Source organism: Anarrhichthys ocellatus, unplaced genomic scaffold (assembly GCF_004355925.1).
Source record: "Anarrhichthys ocellatus isolate YVR2014 unplaced genomic scaffold, GSC_Weel_1.0 scaffold2, whole genome shotgun sequence".
NCBI classification, from domain to species: domain Eukaryota; kingdom Metazoa; phylum Chordata; class Actinopteri; order Perciformes; family Anarhichadidae; genus Anarrhichthys; species Anarrhichthys ocellatus.
In genome coordinates this window covers 6,221,303-6,242,014 of record NW_022280032.1, presented here as the reverse complement: position 1 = coordinate 6,242,014, position 20,712 = coordinate 6,221,303, and the positions used below count along the sequence as shown (strand labels likewise).

General features: G+C 43.3%; 1 protein-coding gene across 1 annotated transcript in view; it reads right to left on the bottom strand.

The window, feature by feature from the left end:
- Positions 1 to 20,712, bottom strand: part of LOC116388710 (A disintegrin and metalloproteinase with thrombospondin motifs 20) — a 74,688-nt gene that overhangs the window by 36,169 nt on the left and 17,807 nt on the right. Inside the window, exons 9-15 of the mRNA XM_031856827.1 lie at positions 17,046 to 17,192; positions 13,388 to 13,529; positions 12,714 to 12,818; positions 3,597 to 3,742; positions 3,100 to 3,281; positions 2,208 to 2,344; positions 1,808 to 1,925 (exon numbers count right to left, since the gene is read on the bottom strand). Of these exons, the coding sequence (XP_031712687.1) occupies positions 1,808 to 1,925; positions 2,208 to 2,344; positions 3,100 to 3,281; positions 3,597 to 3,742; positions 12,714 to 12,818; positions 13,388 to 13,529; positions 17,046 to 17,192 (977 nt within the window). The remainder of the gene's footprint in view (positions 1 to 1,807; positions 1,926 to 2,207; positions 2,345 to 3,099; positions 3,282 to 3,596; positions 3,743 to 12,713; positions 12,819 to 13,387; positions 13,530 to 17,045; positions 17,193 to 20,712) is intronic.

The window sequence follows — 20,712 nt, the reverse complement described above, 5'->3', positions numbered from 1 at the left end:
CACACACACACACACACACACACACACACACACACACACACACACACACTGTATAGTCATCACAATCCATGTAAACCATGACTGAAAAACGTTTTCATTTGAAGTCATACTGTACATGAAGCTACTACAACTACTACTCTATTCCTTCATAATAAACCCTTTTCACCACAACCCAAACATCTATACACAACCTCCTGTTACTGTTTTGTGTGTCATGTCAAATTACCTCACTAAACACTGGGGACAGGATAAGCTCATTAAAAAAACAGGGGTGTATGAACTTCAGAAACCGCAAACACGCCCCCCCTCTGAGGAAACATGCTATCCACAAGCCATATGAGGCATCCGAGATCCCCCAGCTTAACAAATGACCACACACACAATCCTCTGCCACCACAGAGTGACCCAGGGATGAACAGTAAACACAGCACCCTGGGGAAAAGAAACAACCATGCTGAACTTAGGGAACGCTGGGGTTTACCTCAAACATGCTTCCCTCTGTCACTAGCAAGAAAGAAGATGATGTATTAATACCCTGCAGGGGGAAATTAGAAGGCGTCACATGCTCACCCTGATGCAAGTTGTCAGACAGTGCTGACTGGGTTGATGACAAACATCTGCTTGCTTTGCATTTACTGTGATTTCATTTTTTTTCTGAAACATTTAAGTTTTTCTTGTTTCCATTGTATGCTCTCATTGCTGTAGCATCAATTAAAGAAACCAGAAAATATAGAAAATGTAAGCCTGTATCAAGTCCGCTTGTACATCTCAGGTACAGCTTTAAGTCTTAACTTACTTGAAACTTGACAATCTATAAAGATGGAAAGAGACCTAGCAAAAGCATCAGTGTCAAGTTTGTATGTGTTATAATACTGGGGAAAAACAGGACAGCAAAAGACTATAGAAATACCAATAACAAGTATAAACATACAAGTTAAATGTTCAAATGCTTTGTCAATTCAATGGTCAACATTCAAGATGTGATTTAACTTAGACTATCACTGGTTCGAAGTGAAGAGAGAGACAAAGGAAGAGACTCAGAAATAGAGAGACATCAAACAAGAAAAGGACAAAAGGTTGAAAGACAGAAAGACAGGCCTAGACCCAGGAGCAGAGGGATATCCTGCCTGGGCTGTATTCCCACTCGTGTTCTCTTTCTTAAGGTCAAGCCAAATTACCAGTGCTGAGCTCAGTGCCGGGTTTGGTTCAATACGATCCTCAAACCCTGTACCCCCAACAGCTAACAGAGTACAGAAAGAAAGCAGATGGATAGAGACGCTCAAGCTCAGCGCCAAACTAATGCGGAGTAAACATGATGGAGGCCACACCCAGCAGGGCTTTTATGCTAATACTTCTGCTGTTTTGCTGTCCAGACATGAAAAAGGATTGGATGCAATCAGCATTTGGCCCACACTGAGGCACATTATGCAGGGACAGTTCAAAGGGGTGATGTCAGGTTTGTGTTTGCTGTCTGAAGACCTGAGAGAGTGAGGTCACTGTGTTAATCAGTTTTATAAAAGATTTACAGAAGATTGGTGCTCTGCGTTTTTCCCAATCTGGCTGAAGCACGTAGCGTTGCTGAAAATCAAGCTTTATATGTTTAAACATAACCAGACGTGACATCAGCACCTAATAGGCGTTGCAGCCACGTGGAACTGAAGTCATTCTCAGCTCTTCTATGTTTACTGCGTATCGGATAGTCGCTCTGCAGAAGCTGCTGACATACATTATGTTTAATAGCGACACCTTTTTTGAGAACAGTCAGCTATAAGTGTACCGTACATGTAATCTGAGCGGTGCGACTTACCATACTGAGCATCGTTGAAGGTCCCTGCCAGAGTTTTACACGACGAGTTGTCCCCGCCACACACTCCGCACTTGTCATTCCTGGCCTTCGAGTTAAGAACGTGGTCGCAGCCTGCTTGCTGAAGAAGTACAGATGGAGAGAAGATTTGTGAATTTATGTAAACCATACTTACAATGATTAGTGTGAATGAAAAGTCAAGCTTCATCCTTTCCATTTATTACAAAATGTGAATCGTGTATAAGTATGACTAAGCGGACGGTGTTAAGTTATTTTTGTGTCTGCAACATATGACACTACATATCATGACAGCATGATAATAAAACTAACATTATGTTAATGTTGAAGCTTACAGTATGTGTGTGTGTGTGTGTGTGTGTGTGTGTACATAGGTTCATTATACCCTGCAGAGGCCTTGAACACAGATGTCGTAGGTATCTGGCCCACATGGCGTGCCGTCTGTGACGCGGTCCTTCAGCTGATAGTACGCCGTAGTCCCAGCGACCCGGCAGAAGAGCTTACAGCGATCCTTCATTAGTACTGCATGGAGAAAGAAAGCAGACTATGGAAAAAGTTGTACTATAGCTAATGAGATTAATACAATTAAAATCCTGAACAATAACAAGATGAAAAGCCTCAAGATGACTTGCACGTGCTGATGAAACAACACATTTTTCATCCTATACCTAAGATCAGAGGACACTTGCTAGATTTTCCAAATTGGTATCCATTGTTTGGAAGAATCACTTTGTATCTGACGGCGCACTGGCTCTGGGGCTTGGCCTGTTTGCTTGTGTAGCATCAATTATATAAATGAGTCTCTTGCAGTAACTTAGACAAGGTGGTCTTTGCCAGATGGTAATCTCATGTAGCTGAGCAGGCTATGGAAGGGCTGCTTGTTGCTTTAATGTTGCTGTTGTTTTGGGTCAACTAAAGATTTAACCCTTGCAACTCTTATCGTGGGTTTGCAAGGTATGACAAATAAAGGACACACCCACAGATATACTACTTGCACATCCACCCATTCCCTCTTCTCCCCTAATGTATTAAAACTGCATTAGATTCAAAAGCAGAAGACACATAGATATCACAATTTTGCATGTATTGTCCTTCGAATCCCTCCCACACACAATGTGGTGTGCGGCATTTTAGTTAAATGCACCAAACATACTGTATCACTGGCTTCAAACTACATTGTACAGTTGGATGTAAATAGTATCCATCTTTGATGTCACAGCTCAAGTCACCACGAAACATTCAAATGACATGCTTTGGGATTACATTGGCGCACTCACTGCCACTGTACTTGGGGACCCAGCGGACGGTGGGAGGTAGACCGTTGATGTTGAAGTGCTTGCCGTCAAAGTGAGAGCACTGCTCTTCGCGGAAATCTTTCTGTCCTCGCGGACACGGCTCAGTGTTGCAAGAGCGGAACTTCATCCTGCGACCAACACAGAACTTCCCGCCATTTCTGGGCCTGGAGCAAGACGGGACAGATCACATAAGCACTACACTTATTTTCAATTTAAAGACCATGTTTGCTCTTGTTTGACTGGTCTTTATGACTTCAAACCCACATTGTTTACATTAAATTCACACTTAGGAAACAAGCTCTCTCTGACTGGCTAAATGAATCTGACATGCAGGTTTAAAACTCACTTTAGCTTGTTTACAACTCTTATTCAGGCATGACTGCTCTCTTTTTTAGTGCTTCTCTTACTGGTTCAGAGTCTAACACACATTAACAGTCTGTAATGGGTTCGATTGTCATAACTGCCCGATCCTTCCTTACTCAGGCTTGTTGCAGTCTCTGGCGGTACTCCGGGTTCCTCCACCACAGGACCTGGAGCAAACACTGTAGGGCCCCCAGGGACCCCACTCCCCATGGACTGGCTTCAGGTCCAACTCCTTGTTTACACACATCCCGTGTCTGCAGTACTGCAACAGACACACAAGAAATGACTGCAACTGCTACAGATCTGAAGACAAACACAGACTGCAGAATTAATGCAGGCACAGCTGGGAGTGGTGTTCATCTGTTCCTTCTTAATCCTCTGTTTAGATCGCAAGCTATATTTTTGAAAGAAATCCTAATTCCACTATTGTTTACCCTCAAGGAAGGCGTCCAACTCCTCCAGCTGTCCAAAGAGAAACGGGAGAGGGAAGGAGCGGTGTAGGGATACAGACAAAAATAGAGATGGTGGAAGACAACGAAAGACAGGAAGTGCCAATGGGAGAAACCACTAACTGAAATGTACAGTATGTGGTAGAATACTTCTTTCATGCCAACCAAATCTATCATTTATTTGGGGGTGTTCTTTTCTTCTAAAAAGTGATATGATGATATTATTGGCATGAAGGCACACTATTTTCCACATGGGCTCTCTGTTTTTCAAGCCTGAAGTCATTGAAATTGAAATGGCAACAAAAACCTTCTAAGACACTTGAATGAAAAGCATTTGCTCTGCGATTTTTTTTAGGCTTGAGTTGTAAATACAGAATTACATAATATCTTTCATCCAGTAGAGTAGACCCACTTTGACATAGAAAATAAGGCGCCCGGTATCAAACAGTGTGTACCCACTAACCAACCTTTGCCAAGAAGGGCTAACACTGCTTTCATAAAGCAAAGCACGGCAGGCCCATTTCCCTTTGTGTGCAACCAAATCCCCTTCTCAGCGGCTAAGATATCGGAGGGTTCTGTTCACTGAAAGAATGCAGGACAAGACGCCGTCTGTCTGGGTACATAGCCAGCCGTCCGGGGCACACAGGCACGGGGAGCAGTGGCACCATGATAAGGAAACTCTAGAGTTGTGATAACAAGAGGAACAAAGTTTATTACTGGCTTGAAATCAGGAACTCCCTTCTGCTGTTGGGCTGTCTATCTCCTCAGATACAAAGCTTTTAAACCTATAACCTGGAAAGGAGGATGCTCTTTGGGGACACCTCATTCTCACTGTGTTTCCTCACAGAGTTTAGTCTGTGAGGTTCATGCACAAGTTGTTACTTCAATTGCCAGTTCTTTCCAGATGACAAATGCAACTACTATCATTTCAACTGGCCACACGCCCATTCCACTACAAGATATTCAATCCCCTTCTCTAGATAAAAAAAGACTCTGAGAACAGAACCGTGTGAGATCCGCTTCAGTGGATTTTCATAACTACGGTAATAAACCAGGGAGGATATCAATCAAAGTCATCTGCTGGACAATGGCTAATCTGACCAGTTTCCGCTTCAACCTAAATTCACAACTTAAAGCCATTACCTTACATGAACACCTGCAAAATCACAAAGTCATGCACACAAACACATGTAAACATACAGAGAATTTGGCACCGCTGCCTCTACTATCCTGGCCTAGTTTGCAAGTGTGCTTGACACACTAGCAGGTCTAATGTAACGTCTGTGCACAATGGCATACAGGTGTTAACAGCTGCAGGGTATGGTCTAAACCGTAGTTGTTTCCTGTGAAGATGGAAGTTTATTTTGAAAAGACAGTATGCATGTAACAAGCGAAAACAGACTCATGTTGCTGGACTTTTGCAGGACAAATGCACGAAAAGTGAGGAGTAATATTTCGTAAGATATCAATAAAACGGGGATGAATTTATATCATTGTATAGAGAGAGTGACATGAGAAGATCAATCTCATGTCTGTAAGTTAAATCAGCTATAATCACTATTTTAAAGTGATTAGTGACTCGTCTAAAACATTTAAAAAAGGAATAACTTCAATAGAATCATTCTATACACTGTAACTTCTTTACATTCTATTAGAATGTAAAGAAGCTACATTCTAATACAATGTAACTTATTTACATTCTAATATAATGTAAATAAGACAGTGTTGCCTTTTCTTTTCTTTTCTTCCCACAAGAACGTAATTTTGTCAGGTTGATAAAAAAATGTCACTTTACTTCCTGACATTATTGTTACTTTAAACAAACCACAAACAGTTCCATGATGCAGACCTAATTTGAGATTCTTCCTGACTTGTTCCACTGTAAATGCAAAATGAGGGCGCTGATACTTTGGTTGGAGCACAAACAATGGATTTAAAAAAAAAAAAAAATCTAATAAAAGTGACTTAAAGCAATGTGATAAAACATCCACATGAGTGGAAATGCCTTCCACACCACAATGAGGCGAACAGGTGCCGGTCCTTGTTGGTTGAGCAACCTCCTCGAGACAAAAGAGCTAACCAATCAGAGTTCTTGGAATTGCCAAAGAAAGACTTTCAAAGATTTTTCCTAAAATGTATATCAACAGTTTTCCTTTGACCCAACACATATATCCTCTCCCCTTATAGCTCTCACATCCCCTTCCCCCACCTCAGCTTAAGGACTGTCAACCGGGACCTGGGCATCCCTTCTATACCTCAGCCACCCATCCCCCTTATCCCCTTATGGGAAACTTCAAGGGCCACGCAGGGACCACCACAGTGCCACCAGGCGGCAGAACCCGAGGAACTGTCAAACACAAGGCGGACTGTCTGTCAGAGAGGACCAAAGCCTGTGTAAGCCGCTGAGGCATTCCACTCCCCCCGCTGGCACCCTGTGTTTACAACCGTTTTGTTTGGCTTGAAAAGGTGATGTGGGTGAAAAGAAGAAAGAAGGAAAGGGGGAGTGGAATGAAAAAAAACATCTGTGTGAGATGATGTATGTGTGCGAACGTGAGCATGTGCATGACTGTGTGTGTGTGTGTGTACCTGTGAATGTGCATTCAGCGTGAGAGTGATTGCTCAGAGTCTGGAGGCATCTGGGGGCCACGCTCAATTCCAATTAGCCTCTCTTTCCAAAGTGCACAAACACACACTTGGAAAACGCTGAGGTGAAAGGCAAAGCTCAAACAAGCATTAAGGACACCGGCAGACTCTCTCCTAGAAAGAACAAAATTTGCCCCTCAATTGGGAATGTGGTGAGACATTTGAAGGTCTTGTGAGAGAAACCTGTCCAGCTGTGACTAGCAAGTGTTTCAAATTAGGAATTTCACAAAGACTCCCAGCAACAAGACATGTGCATATCTGCAAACACATACATAACGTGCATGCATTCTTTCACATACTGTTTATAGGTAAACATATAATGCACACAGGGAAACTCACACTATACATTTGCCACTTTGCTCTCAAATCACACACCAACACACAAAATAAAGCTCAACCACCTTGCCGTAGAGCCACAGAGAGTAGTCACCAGGATACGAACCCCAACAGTGGGAATAGTATCTAAAGACAGCAGCATCTGCTCTGAGCTCCTCAGCTGGCTGGTTTGGAAGTTAGTGCCCTGTAATTGCCAGGAAACTGTTGCAGAGAGCACCTCATTTCTGAGCACAAGCCATACATCACTGTAAGAATGAGAAGGCAGAGGACTGATTTAAAAAGCCCTCCGCTCTTTCATTTTAACACGGCCATTTCCGAAAGGCTTCACCTTTCATGTTGCGGTGTCTTTCTCATGGCTCTGGTTTGGGAGTTTACTTTGGCCTTGGTCTGTTTTGGGGGGTGTTGGGTTGTGTCTGTGTCTTTGATGAGTCCACTCCACAATGCTTAATTAACCTTTTCACCTGTGGCGAAACATGGACCACTGCCGTTGAATTTCAATAAGTCATGACGCACTCACAAATCGAACAACTTGACCTGGAGGTAAGAGGCAATAGAGAGCCATTAAGATATTCAGTAGTAAAGGATTCTTTGTGTTGCTCATAATAAGTCAAATTACATCTGTTATTACAGACTGGATTTACACAGACAGTTTTCCTCGTTAGTTCCATATTTCCTTTCCGTTGTGTTAAAAGGGTGAGAAGACAGGAGGAAGAGAGATGACAAGAGGGAGGGGATGGTGAGCTAGAGAGAGCAAGAGAGAGGACATGATGCAACCGTGAACCCAACCAACCTCTCTTCTCACTAATTTGCTTCCTGTCCTCTTTTCTACTCTCCCCCCATCCCCCCATCCCATTCACGTGCACTATCAACAGCTCTGTACAACTGTTGAGACACACATACCTCTTGTAGTCTACTAGAACTTGCCTTAATCAATATTATTTTTTTATTAACAGTGGTCAAAATCCTTACCTATAATGTGAAAGGTGTCCTTTCTAGTGATAAATCCACGGAGAGCTGTCATCCAGCTATGTTGCTCTGCAGAGATTTTTAAACTTATATTATTTTTTGGGCCACTTGGGGGGCAGCAAAATAAGCTGTAAACACAACATTGCCCAATGGTCATCATATAAAGTAGATATCGCAAACGTGTTCATAAATATGACGATGTCGTGAAAGGCAATTGTTTGCTAACACGTCAGCCATAATTGGAAAGATGTCAGATATTGTGTGTGTTTTTAATTTTGTAATTATTTACACCTTCTGCCAATATGCAATGAATACATCACAATTGCATACAATACAATACATTTTGACAACACACTATAATTGTGTAAATACATCTTCCTCCTTCAACACGGCCAGCAATGAAAGCTCCACTCACTGGCTACTGGACACAGTAATTCCAGAGCAACAATCCTCTTGTTAGCCCAAATCCACAGAAATGTCCGTGATGATGGCAAATCAAAGTGGCAACGTCCTGCAAATATCCAGAGATTAGCAGAGAGCGACACTGATTCCAGTCTCACAATCCCAAACTCCAGCACAGACACACACACACACACTGTTACACACAAACACCCCGTCCCCGCATCATACGACAAGTCTGTCAGGCTGCCAGGAAGTTCCAGCCAACACTCACCGCCTCCGCCAACAAACTCCATTCTGCCCTGGCTTCACTTTTCAAGACCTCACTATCTCACTCTAATTGGCTGAAACCAGAGCAGGTCGTCATTCTTTTCAGAGGAATGCTCTGGAAATCAAAAGCAACTTCCCATTTGTTCACTTACACTAACCACTCAATTAAGCCCCCTATTAAGAGAATCTGGGAAGCCTTTGGGGTTTTACACGTAAAGAAAAGCTCAGCGATTGAAAGAAATCTAAAACACTTGAGTATTTTGTAAGTCATTTTTCAACAAATTCCCCAAAAGTTGGCAGGGGAGCTTTCAGTCAAGGCCGCATTCAAACTGACAATAAAATGGACACACGTGACAACAATAAGAACTTTGGCAACAAAACACCACAGTTTATTCAAGCTCTGCTGGTGCTTTTTTCCCTGCGCCACCCACTGAGCAGTGACGTGGTGAGAGGCAGCGCAGGGATCTTCAAATGGTGGGGATGTGGATACAGCGCTAAGCGGTCCCCGGCTTTGGCTTGACAGGCACTTATTGACCATGCTGGTTGGCCCCTAATCTACACACACACAAAAGCACACACTGACACAACTGTGCATGTGCTTACACTTATATTAAATGTAGATAATTCTGCAAAAATATAAATGGAACACACATACACACACACACACACACACACACACAAAAGTACTACATGCATGTATGCACACACACAATCAAAACAGACACAGACACACACAGATGCAGGATCCTTTTGAAGAGTGAGAGGGACCGAAAAGGGGAGGGGGAGTAAGGGAGAAAGAGCAGGAGAAGAGAGGATGAAGGGAGGGTGGTGGCGGTATTTATAGACAACAAGTGATGGGATGCCCTCGTTAGTGCACGGCCCACTGAGCCAGATGACAGACGCGCCGCCAAAGGTCATGTGACCGCATTACTCACTCCGCCGCCCTGTGAGAGGGCCCGTTGAGCAACAGAGAGGGAGCGGGGAAGAGAGAGAGAGAGCGGCAGAAGTAGAGAAGCAGAGAGAGTGAGAGGAGAAGGGAACAGAGGGGGAGAAAACTACCCGTGAATCCTGCAGTGCCCGTTGCCCTATTTCAGCTAAGCTGTATACAAACAAACTTTTTTTTCACTCTTCATTCAGAGGACGTGCCTCCCTCCCACTTTTTGGGCACCGACCTCGTTTACCCGATGCGGTCACAACTTTGTTTCGTAACCCAATTGAACAAAAACTCTCCGCTGACAACGCAGTCACAACAGGTGACAGCTATAGCCGTTCAGAAAACACACTTTTTACAAGAAATGACGTTTCCCGTGTAATCGCTAGAGTGACATGGCAGGCTCTGATCTAATGATAGGCTTCCAAAGAGCTCTTTAAAGAGGAGCTGTGGTTACTAAGACAATACCTGCTGCTAGTTTTCCTCATAGAGGCCATACATAGTTATAATCCTCCAGATCTGACACACACCCCCCCACACACACATACATTCCCCCTCAGGGCTCTGCAGACACCTCAGAGCCAGGAGCTCGACCCAAGACCCTGTAAAGCCTTAGACCTGAACCTCATGACTTCTTTGAAGAAGAAATGTGAAAGGAATCAGCAGAAGAGGCGTGATCGTTGCAGTGCATTGAAGTTGTCTAGGAAAAGAGAAGAAGAGACAAAGAAATGCAAGAATGCAAGAGAGGCACCAAGAGATACAAAGAAAGAACAATGCAACACTGACGCAAGAGAGTCAGGGACGATCCTGGGTCCATGGGTTTGTAGATTATCAGACTTTTGAGGCACATGAACATACTTGCACACACACAAACACACCATACCAAAATACCACATAAAAGAGCTCTTGTATGGGCAGCTGAGTGTCAGTACAGGGTCTCAATCTCTTTCAACTCATACTACTTCAAACAGCCCCCTGCATGAGGATGAGACTGGGCCCTCAGCACTACAAACAAAGGTGGGGCCTCCACTCAGAACACAAAGAAATGAAGGAAAACTGTTTGTGGATTTAGAAACATACGAAAAAGAAAAAATATATATATCACTAACACAAAAGGATCTCATATAATTTTTGTTGATTAATAGGGCTCTAGGGACATTCGTGTCTGTTTATTGGTTGGTCCACCATTCTGGTTCTGATCTCAACAACTATTAGAGGACAGGAAAGTCTGTACAGTCATTTGCAGTGCTTAGTCCTTATTCCTCATGGCTTTGATGATCCCTTATCTTTCCTCTAACGCCAATATGAGACTAGCATTGTTGGATTTTTAGTCAAATGTTTTGAGAAATATTGGTTACAATTTGGTACGATCGTCTTCCCCAGAGGATGATCCTTTAACTTTTTAAATTTGATTTGGGGATCAACAACGTTTAGATGGTTAGGATAACATGCATCTAAATGTAGTTATCAAGTAAGCAAGTAAGTGTTGTTGCAGCCTTTACTTTACTATATATTTGTGTTAAGTAGGTCCATATTACAAATAGTAATATGTAACTTAATAATACTTCGACTTTTTTTTTACTGGTTTTAACTTTGAACGTCTAGGCCTCTTTGATCAAATTAATGTTTACAGGGTTTCAAAGAAGACAAGACATCTATTGCAATCTAGCTAAGTCAGCTTAAATTGAGTTAAGGGTTTGCAGCTTATTAAAGCAAAGCACTTGGTGTGATTAAACCAACACCATGTCTCCTCAAGTGTTTCTCCCACATACGGGCTGAGAACAGTGTCGGAGCTGCAATCCCAGGGCCATTACGTTTTAGTCTGGTTGTTGTAGTTGGATTAAGATGTTAGCTATCCCCCGTTAACCTCTTCTCACTAGACAGGGCTGATCCAGGACCTAACATGGTGAGGAGAGAGATGGAACCAGATGAAAGGATATAAGGGATATAAGACTTGCATCGGCCCACATTGCAAAAGACTCCTGGAGGGCAGAAGGTTAAGGAGAGTAGAGAACCCTCCTTCTCTTCTTCCTTCCCTCACGCATGTTCCGAATGCTAAACACCAGCCCACCAAATTCTCATCCCCCTGTACGTCGTCCTCACTCTCCTCCTCCCTCCTCCCTCCTCCTCTCCCGCCTCCTGCACTGCAGAATCACTGATGTGAGGTCTTTTGTGAGAGCGCTGGCTGGCCTCAGCCTGGGCTCTGTTACGGCCTGACCACTGACCCACTCACCCGCCTTTTTAAGAGGTTTTAGGGTCATGGGTTCACAACAAGGTGACTCAACTGTGAACGGCGGGTGGCATCCTCTTTCAAAGGGCCCACGTCTTCACCTTTCCCTCTTAAGACTCTCCCTCTTTTTCGCCGCCCTCTCTCTCTTTTTCCTTTCCTTTTTCTCTCTTTCTCTTTCTGCCCCCCCCCCCCTCCCCTGCAGCCCTTCTTTCCATGTATCCTCAGTGACTAACCCGCCGTCTCAGCTCTAATTAGCATAGCATCCCAGAGCGAGGAGAACATGAAGGCTAATGGGGGTTGGGGCCCCGTAACAACACGGAGGGAAAAGCTTCAAGTTTCTAACTAGGGCCATCACCTGACCACATTTACATGGGTTTCTGCAACCAGAATGCAGGCAGGAAAGTAATGCATGATAAATTATTCCTTTTTCGTGGTAGAGGAAGTGAACTAGAGGGTAAAAGCATCAGAATTCCAAGCAGCCCTGCATGGGAGGCTTGACTTATGGCTCTAATGCATTTTGGCTCTCATGCAATCAGGCGGAGGAACACAGACAGATGAAGTACATTCAGTGTTGCAATATGGGGATCCCAAACCAATATTTACATCTGATCCATATTTTGTGTTTAAAGCAAAAAAGCAAAAAAACAAAAAAAATCTGGTTTCACGGTAGCTGCAAACAAATTACTCTGTTTCAAATACTAGATGGGTGGGCTTTACTGCATCAGAATAATTTAGTGTGTCAATCAAATGGCAGACTACCCAATAAAACTAAGAGGTGGACAAAACATTTAGGTGTGAGTTAAGGAGACATTAGAGTTAAAGGAATTTTGTTGTGCAGAATTTTCCAACATCTTGGCTGTGCAGCTGTACTGAGGCCTACACTCCCAAACCGACAGGCCTTGAACATTAACTGTAGCACCACAAGTGTCATAAAACGTGTTCATAGAGGAAATCAAACGCCTATGATCTGTTCATTAAGCAACACAGATCCACATGTGGACCGACTTACCATTCCATTGCCACAGTCAGTCCCATCAGCCAGTGGCATGTGCTGTGTGCGACATCCTTTATGGTCCCCCTCTGCGCTGGTACACCATAGCCTCTTGCACTGTTTCTGTGGGGGCAAAACAATTAGCACCAGCATTATTTGTTTTTGCCTGAATAGTAAAAGAACTTGTCTATAATGTGAGAACATAGGCTTTTGGGAGGAAGATTGTGTGATTGCAGATCGAAATAGGGTTGTTGGTTTTCTTCAAACAGTATTTCAGTCAGTAGCCAGGAATTCACATTTTCTTTTGTGCTTCATTGCTTTCCAGACATGTGCTAGATGCATTTTAAATGGCCCAGTATCAGGTTTTAATTAGTGGCTGGGCATTCAACAATAGGCAGTTTATCTGCCTCTTTGAACGTGAGAAAATGCATGCCATACATTCCGCATGGCAATTTACAGATTATATTTATTCTACTGTATATTACAATTAAGAAATATAGAACCTAACTGCAATTAACTGACTACAGCTTCATATCTGTTGGCCTTTATGGATAACTGCTCCGATCACATGTCTGAGGGTTCTGCTGTATATCTTAGTAGACGACAACTATCTTAGATCTACTTCCACCTGAAGTCTTGATCCTTCACTTTTTAAGTGTGGTTTTCCTTGCTTTGATAGCAAGCCAACTTACCATGTAAGGGCAGATTTGGGAACCGGGTCCAAACATCAGTTCACACTGTCTGTTTGCATTGTAGATTTGACCAGGGAGGAGGGTGGGCAGCTCGTACATCCTGCCTGTAGGCTCATCAAGGAGGCACTCCCCATAGCCGGTGCTGAAACACAAAAGTATGAATTGTGTGTACAGTAAAGGAAAAGGAAAGCATGCAATCACACAAGTGTGTTCACAGACAGACAATCGCACACATGTACACACACACAAGCACAAGGCAAACTTTCATGGTAACATTTTCAGGATACTTCAGTATTTTCTGACCCCAAAATGTATCAACACGTGTCCTCTCTTTCATACGAGCAAAGTAAATATTTCCATGTCTTTGTCGGTGTTCATCCTCAGATGTGTTTTCCCCTGTGGGTGGTCTGTAAAGTTACCCAACAGAGAGACTGATATCACTTCCCCTCAATGGCCTGTTAGTAAATGCTGTCACTATGAAACTGTAGTCAGGCGCCACAGACTGAATCAAACTGTATTTTGATACAGACTGAAAAGGTTCTGCACACTGACTGCATTTTTATCCGAGGTGTATTTATCTGCGCTGAAGAAGGAAAAAAACGAGAATCTGGAATCCTAAAGCCCCTGATTAAGTTCGAGAAATCTGTGCCAGCGCCAGCATTGCAGCATAATGACAGACTGCGCTGTGCCACGCCCTGAGCCACGACACAGTAACAGAGATAACAAAAGCACAGCTGGACTGAATGTATGCAACAACGTCCTGCATATAAAATCATCAGCCTTCACGGTCATGAAAAGGCACAAGTCAAACATGTTAGCAGAGCGAGCCCAGGCTCAAAAGATCTCTTGTTTACTTTTGAGAAAGGAAACTGGCTGATGAGACATGTATAGATGTGTAATTACACAACATGTCTGCACCGCTCTGACAAATTTAATCCGGGATCGAGCTTCTAAAACACCTGCTCCATACAACGCCAGCTGACATGACAGTCCAATAATTACACAGGATTATCCTGAGTTACAGTCACTTGTTTCTTTCCCCTTTTATTTCCAGTCTATAATGTCAGAAACTGCAGCAAACAGCGCTGGGTGTCAGGGGAATGATTGCATGAGAAGAATAATACTACAGTGGAGGATACTGTGAATGAAAACTATAGAGCAGCCTGTCAAGGACTCACACAGACATTCCCATATTACAGGATCTTTCAGCAGTTGGTCATCTGTCTAATCAGTGTCCTGGAACCTAATGGAATGATTATTAAGACCAAGACAGACAGACTCACAGAAGGAGAAGGGGTCAGTGTGGTCATTTTTTAAATGAAACGTCTACCTTAAAAAAAAAAAAAAAAGAATATTGGCCGTGTGGATTTGAGACAGCGAGGCAATTCCTCTCTGGCACCAGAGGAGATTCCACACCGGGCAGCCATTGGGGAAACTTCAAAAGTGAGTTTATTTATAAGATGACTTATAGTTGGCTGTTGTGTGCTTGTCGTAAGAGACTAAACAATAATAGTTTCCATGCACACCATACCGGGTTTCCCTCCGTAAACAGTGCAAGAAGCCTGCTCATATGTCAGATTGATTTTTATTTTTTGCAGAGGAAATGACACAGAGCATCACTGTACAGTGTTTGATCAAACAGCGCCAAGTAAAATGCAGCAATGCTGTCATCTTAGAGCTTTGTCTCAGACAGCGTGTACCGATTATAGTACAGGGAGATATAGGACGAGATAATGACAGAGGTTTAAGTTGAATTTAGAGCAACATACCGAAAATAAAGATCCATCTTGATTTTATTAAGGCGAGACACTATAGGCAAAAATATTGTTTCATCATGCACTTGTCCATTTGTCGTATTTTGTTTGGTCGTTCTCTCAGACTATTGGAAATAAAACATCCTAAATCTGTAGATTTATCCTAAATTCACCAAAGGTTACCGTTAGATAATGCCTCGTTTGCATACTTAAATATAACAATTTAGAAAACTTGTAATACAAAAAAAAATGATGTCTTAATGTGAGTAATCAACTGGGGAAGTTTCAGGGAGATATCTTCTAGATACATTAATTACTGTGGAGGTTTCATGGCAATATCTATTAGTTAATTTCTTTTACCGTAGTCACCTGTAATGTGTTGCCTGAACATAATGACAGATTAAGTATTTAAAAGTGACTTCAAAAGGAAGAGTTGCTGGAGCAGTTAGGCTAATTCTTGAGGTGTGTAATGGAGAATGATGGGGCTTGCCCACTACTACTGATTATGTGGTTTCAACACCCAGCCAACACAACAATTAGTGGGTGGCAACAGCCAAAGATTTGCATTTTAGTTTTATATTTGGATTTTGAGGCTTAAATCAAAAGGCTCTGCGACATCGTGGGAATGAATGGTTGCTTTATGCAGCAGTTGACGCATAATAACGCTGCACAACAGCAGGATGCTTTTCATCAGTGCTGAGGTGCGGCAGTTCAGTGCACATTATTACAGCAACAGTGGGATATAGGGGGAGAAGGAGGGGAATCCTTCTGAACAGGGATGCTTGAGAGGTGGCGCGGCCTTTCAGTTTTTTAAATGGTAGGAGAGTGGTGCAGATTGAATTTGCTCTTCAGGGAGAATGGGCAGTCAAAACACTGATGTACTTGACCAGGGCAGCCCACTGAGCAGGAGCAGTACTGTAGAGGTAGTACTTTGAATCAATGCTCCTCATTGTCGGCTGGGGACGGATTTCAAAAGCTCTTGGACGACGCTCTCATGGGCTTTTCCCACCGCTGCGGCTCCCACACTGACATGCTCTCTTCATACCTCCATTGTTTGTTATATATCTCATATGGTGAACAAATGCTGAAGTTTATCACAAATGCATTTCATATTTACACCACACTCCTGGTTTCGCGCAGTAATGCGCCACACAAACACAAAAAAAAAACACAGCTGTCATGGACCGGACCAAATAATGAAGAGATTCCTCTTAACTCAATGTTCCGACCACTCGATGTTGAGGTCATCGCTGGCTGGAAACTATGTGAAACGCAACCTTAAAACTCCATACGAGGCGTTGCCTAACACCGCGCTCTCGAGATGCATCTGGTCAACAAGGCCGTCCTTTGTGAAGGCCTCCACAATTAACAGAGGAAAGAAGGCAAAGATTGAAGGGTCATGTCCTGGGAAGATATAATTATAACTGACATTTCCCATCTTAAAGGGAAGCCTTTCACCGGGATCAGCGACCACAGTGCAGGTTAGGAATTGCTGAATGAGCCGTTGCCCCGTGTTACGGGTTTTGGTGCGGAAAGCAGGCTAGTGACTAGATTACTGTTTGCCCAGCATCTTGAAAACACGGCTCTGTCTGAGTGGGGAGACAGCTGAGGGGCTGCGAGAGATCCATCGCTCGGGTCAGCCGAGGAAGATCCCCGGATTCAAACAGGAAATACTCTTTCAACACCAGGCAATAACAAGTCCACACAGTTTACATTGCACTGACCTGTCTACAGAGCACTGCGAGAGACGTTGCAGCGGTTTGTTTTGGCGCCACGTCACAACAAGTAAAAGTTAATATGGCAAACTAAAAACGCGGATGTGATAATATGAGATTGGAGGAGAAAACATTAAAATTTTGTTTTGGTGATGAATCAGGTTCAAAGTGAGGAGAGCTGGTACCTACTCTAGAAACTCTGTGATGTACTTGCGGCTGCACTTGGACCACGACCAGGGATTGGTGTCATATTTGAGGATGGGAGCCATAACATGATACTGGTGCTTCATGCCTGCATCTCGACACTTTGGGTTGTCATCATGAGGCATGTTGAACCTGGTGCAGAGAGGAAACAGAGAGGGGGGGGGTTAGCGATGGAGAGAGGGATATAGGGAACACACAGAAAGTTATTATCAGCTGCTTAATGGCTCAGCCCTAACGAGGAGGATAAATGTCACAGGATTTACATTCAGTCCTGTTGGGCCGCCACACACACAGATGTGTGACAAATCACCACACACACCACGCAGCTTACCCTCTATCGTTTTACATATTTTTGTGCTATCTCCAAAATATTCATTCAGTAAAAATCTCAGAAAGGCTTCTATAAAACTCCTACTGGCCAGTTGGTGGTGCAACCTTTTATGTGAACATCATTCTTTATCCATCAGCATCTATCCGCTCCACCTCAGCTCACTCCTGAGAGGTCAAAGGTCACCATCTCACATTCTCAAAGAGCTTACCTCTTTTAAGCCACCCCTCTTCAGTGACCCATTTTTGTCATTTTTTTAGGGGGGATAGGGGATCTTTAGGTTGAGATGCAGCTCAGTACTGTTTTTCTAGTTATACATCTGTAATAAAACGTGCTTTGTTTGTGCTCCTATTCTAATGTTGAAAGTTTAAAGAGCAAAAGGGGGTTAGAAAATGATGATGGAAGTATATGATGGCCATTCCCCATCCCCTAATATGGGCAGAAACACCATGCATCAACACACACGTATACGTTGCTCGAAGGTAAACATGTATGAGTATGAACAATGACAATTCCTCACATTTGAGAAGCTTGAACCAGCAAATGTTTGGTATGTTTGCTTAATAAATTACTTTAAAGCTTAAAATCTTGTCAAAGTAATTGATTTTCTGTTGATCCACTAATCAGTTAATCAGCTGATTGTTTCAGCGTTGTAAACAATGAATCAAGAGTCTTCACAGAAGAACAGCTGTATAAATTGAAGTACACAGCATGGCATCTGCAGATGAATGAATTAAGCCGCGCTGAATGGAGTTGGCAGTCTCATAAAGCAAGTTGATCATGTCCAGAATAGCGTGGTCCAACGCAGATGTCCTGTTTTGTGCTGCGGTTTGGCCGATTACCATAAGTACATGTAGTGCATGCACATCTCTATGTACACACACAGGAACCCATGCAGCTGTATGATGTCTGAGATGTTTACAACAGGATGTGGGCCAGTCCTGGGCTCTGGACTGTGGCTGAGGGTCAATCCATACCGCCACACAAACAAGACCTAGCAATGCTGGCATGAGGCCCACCCTACAGGGGCCGAGGGCCTGAAGGCAAACACCCAGGGAATAAATAAGCCTCTGGCACAGTAATGAGCTCTGCACATACAAACCAAGCTGCTGGCTGATGCTGACAACATCAAATCAGGCTCAAATGATATTTGCACTGTTAACTACTAACTATTCTTCGTCACTTATGATGGTGCACAGGTGCATCAGGGTGATGGAGCAAGTTTAAAATGAAAACAAACAGCGCGATACTTTGCCATGTAGACTTTCTTATTATCGTGAAAGGGATTTGTGACAAGCGCCAAACAACTTGTACTCTTTTAACACATTATGACGATTAAGTTGATAAGGACTTGAAATCCTGAGCCTTTTAGAGTAATTAGGTCGTAAATCAGGATATTTTGTGGCTCCGTGTTTGGCAACCTCAAGGGACAGATCAATAGAGGAGTCAATTCCAGTGGGAGGGAACCAACCCCAGCATTATAGATTATAAGCATCCGGACTAAAGTGTGATTAGTTAGGGTTCACTCACTTATAGTGAGAGCTCTCAACAAAACAAGCTGCTTTGTTTTCTGTACATCCCATCCTTCATGCCGCGCTGTCATGCAACTAGACTTTTTGGAAGACAAAGACATATAACTGTGCTGAAATGCCCGTAAATAACGGCGAGAGTAAGACACTGCTGCAGCGATGACGAGCTGAATTCCTGCAGATTGGGTGTGCATGAGTACGAGTTGGAGCAAACAGCACAGTCTGCAGGAACAGCAATTATCAGCACTTCAACAGAGACAGAGCTCACCGACACCAGTGGGGGAAATGGACTGATACCTTGTCAGTGGATTACACGTTGCAGCTCCTCCAAGTGTAGTGCTCCGCAAAACAAACCATCTTTGACAATCTCAGTAATCTCATCCACTCGGTTATGTGTGATCGGGATAATGACGGGAGAGTTTTGTGGTGTGGCTTTTCGTATTTTTTAAGATGTTGTAGAAGAAAGCCTGTGGACATCTAATGTGATATCAAAATGTCAGGAAGATTTATTGGTGATCTGAGACATTTAGAGCACTTGGCACCGTCTAATGACAAACTTGATTATATGTGTCACCTTTGAACGGCTATCAAATGACACCGCCTCGCCTGAAAATCCCCATGATGGCCATTAGCAATCACACATCCTTGCAGTCATCTGAGAAAGGCCTCCTATCCATTAGTCTAAATCTATCTGCAATGCTCTTGAGAGGCTCCCACTACCTGACACTGGCTTTCCCAGAGCGCTAAACACTGTGGACATCTCACGCCTGTAAACGCAGGGATCAACCACGCCAAGAGGCAGAGCCAACTGGGCCTCCAGCTGCTTGAACTTTAGCATAAACAGATCCACACGAGATATACAAGGGGGAAGAGCGTAAGGGGGGTGCCTGCTCGGGTCCGATCGCTCCACTGGAAGAATGTGTGAGCGAGGACAGAGGAGGAGGAAGAAGAATATCTGCCATTCTTCACCAATGGCTCACACGACACTGGTCCTCTTTTAGTAGCCTACACAGGCAGACCGGAAAGAAAATCCCTCACTCACTTTCACTTTTATACTTAGCAAGGGAGGTGGGCAGGATGAAAGAGCAGGGAAAGAAAAAAAGGACTGACAATTCATCTTTTTCTTGAAGATATGCCCTCGCTGAGATGGGAAAAAAGATGCTGCCAGTGCGTTACAATTCACATCTAAGGCTAGTGCTTCTCAAATCGCATCACTTTTTAATCAACTAAACTGGATTACAAGATAGAGTAATATACAATTATACAATTTTTTTACACTTCACACAAGTAGCATTATTAGCTTGTTGTAAAAACACTCTCTGGCAGACAGGCGTGTTCGGAAAACACACTGTTATTCACTAGCACACAAGATATATATGACGGGCGGCACTGTGACATCTTCGGGTTGTTTTATCAGTGTTTGCGGCTGCTACGAGGAAACAAGCGAGCTCCCGAATACTAAACAGAATATTTAGCCTTGCCCTGACTGATAAAGTTCTGGGATCCACTTTCAATGATGTACTTACTGTATATAGAGAACAGAAAACCCACCACATATCCACACTGAATTTCATCTGAGCTGTCGTCCACTCGAGACAAAGCTCTGACACATTAAGGGTTAACTTCTTGAGCTGTATAGTAAGGTATTAAAGGCTGGCATGTTATTAAAAGTCAAGTTTTCACTTTATTATGTTTTGCACCTGTGACTGCTGCGCCCTATGTCTCTTGATAAGAGGGCTTTTGTTAGTCAAAGCTGGCTACGAGGGGCGAGTTAGTGTGTGTGTGTGTGTGTGTG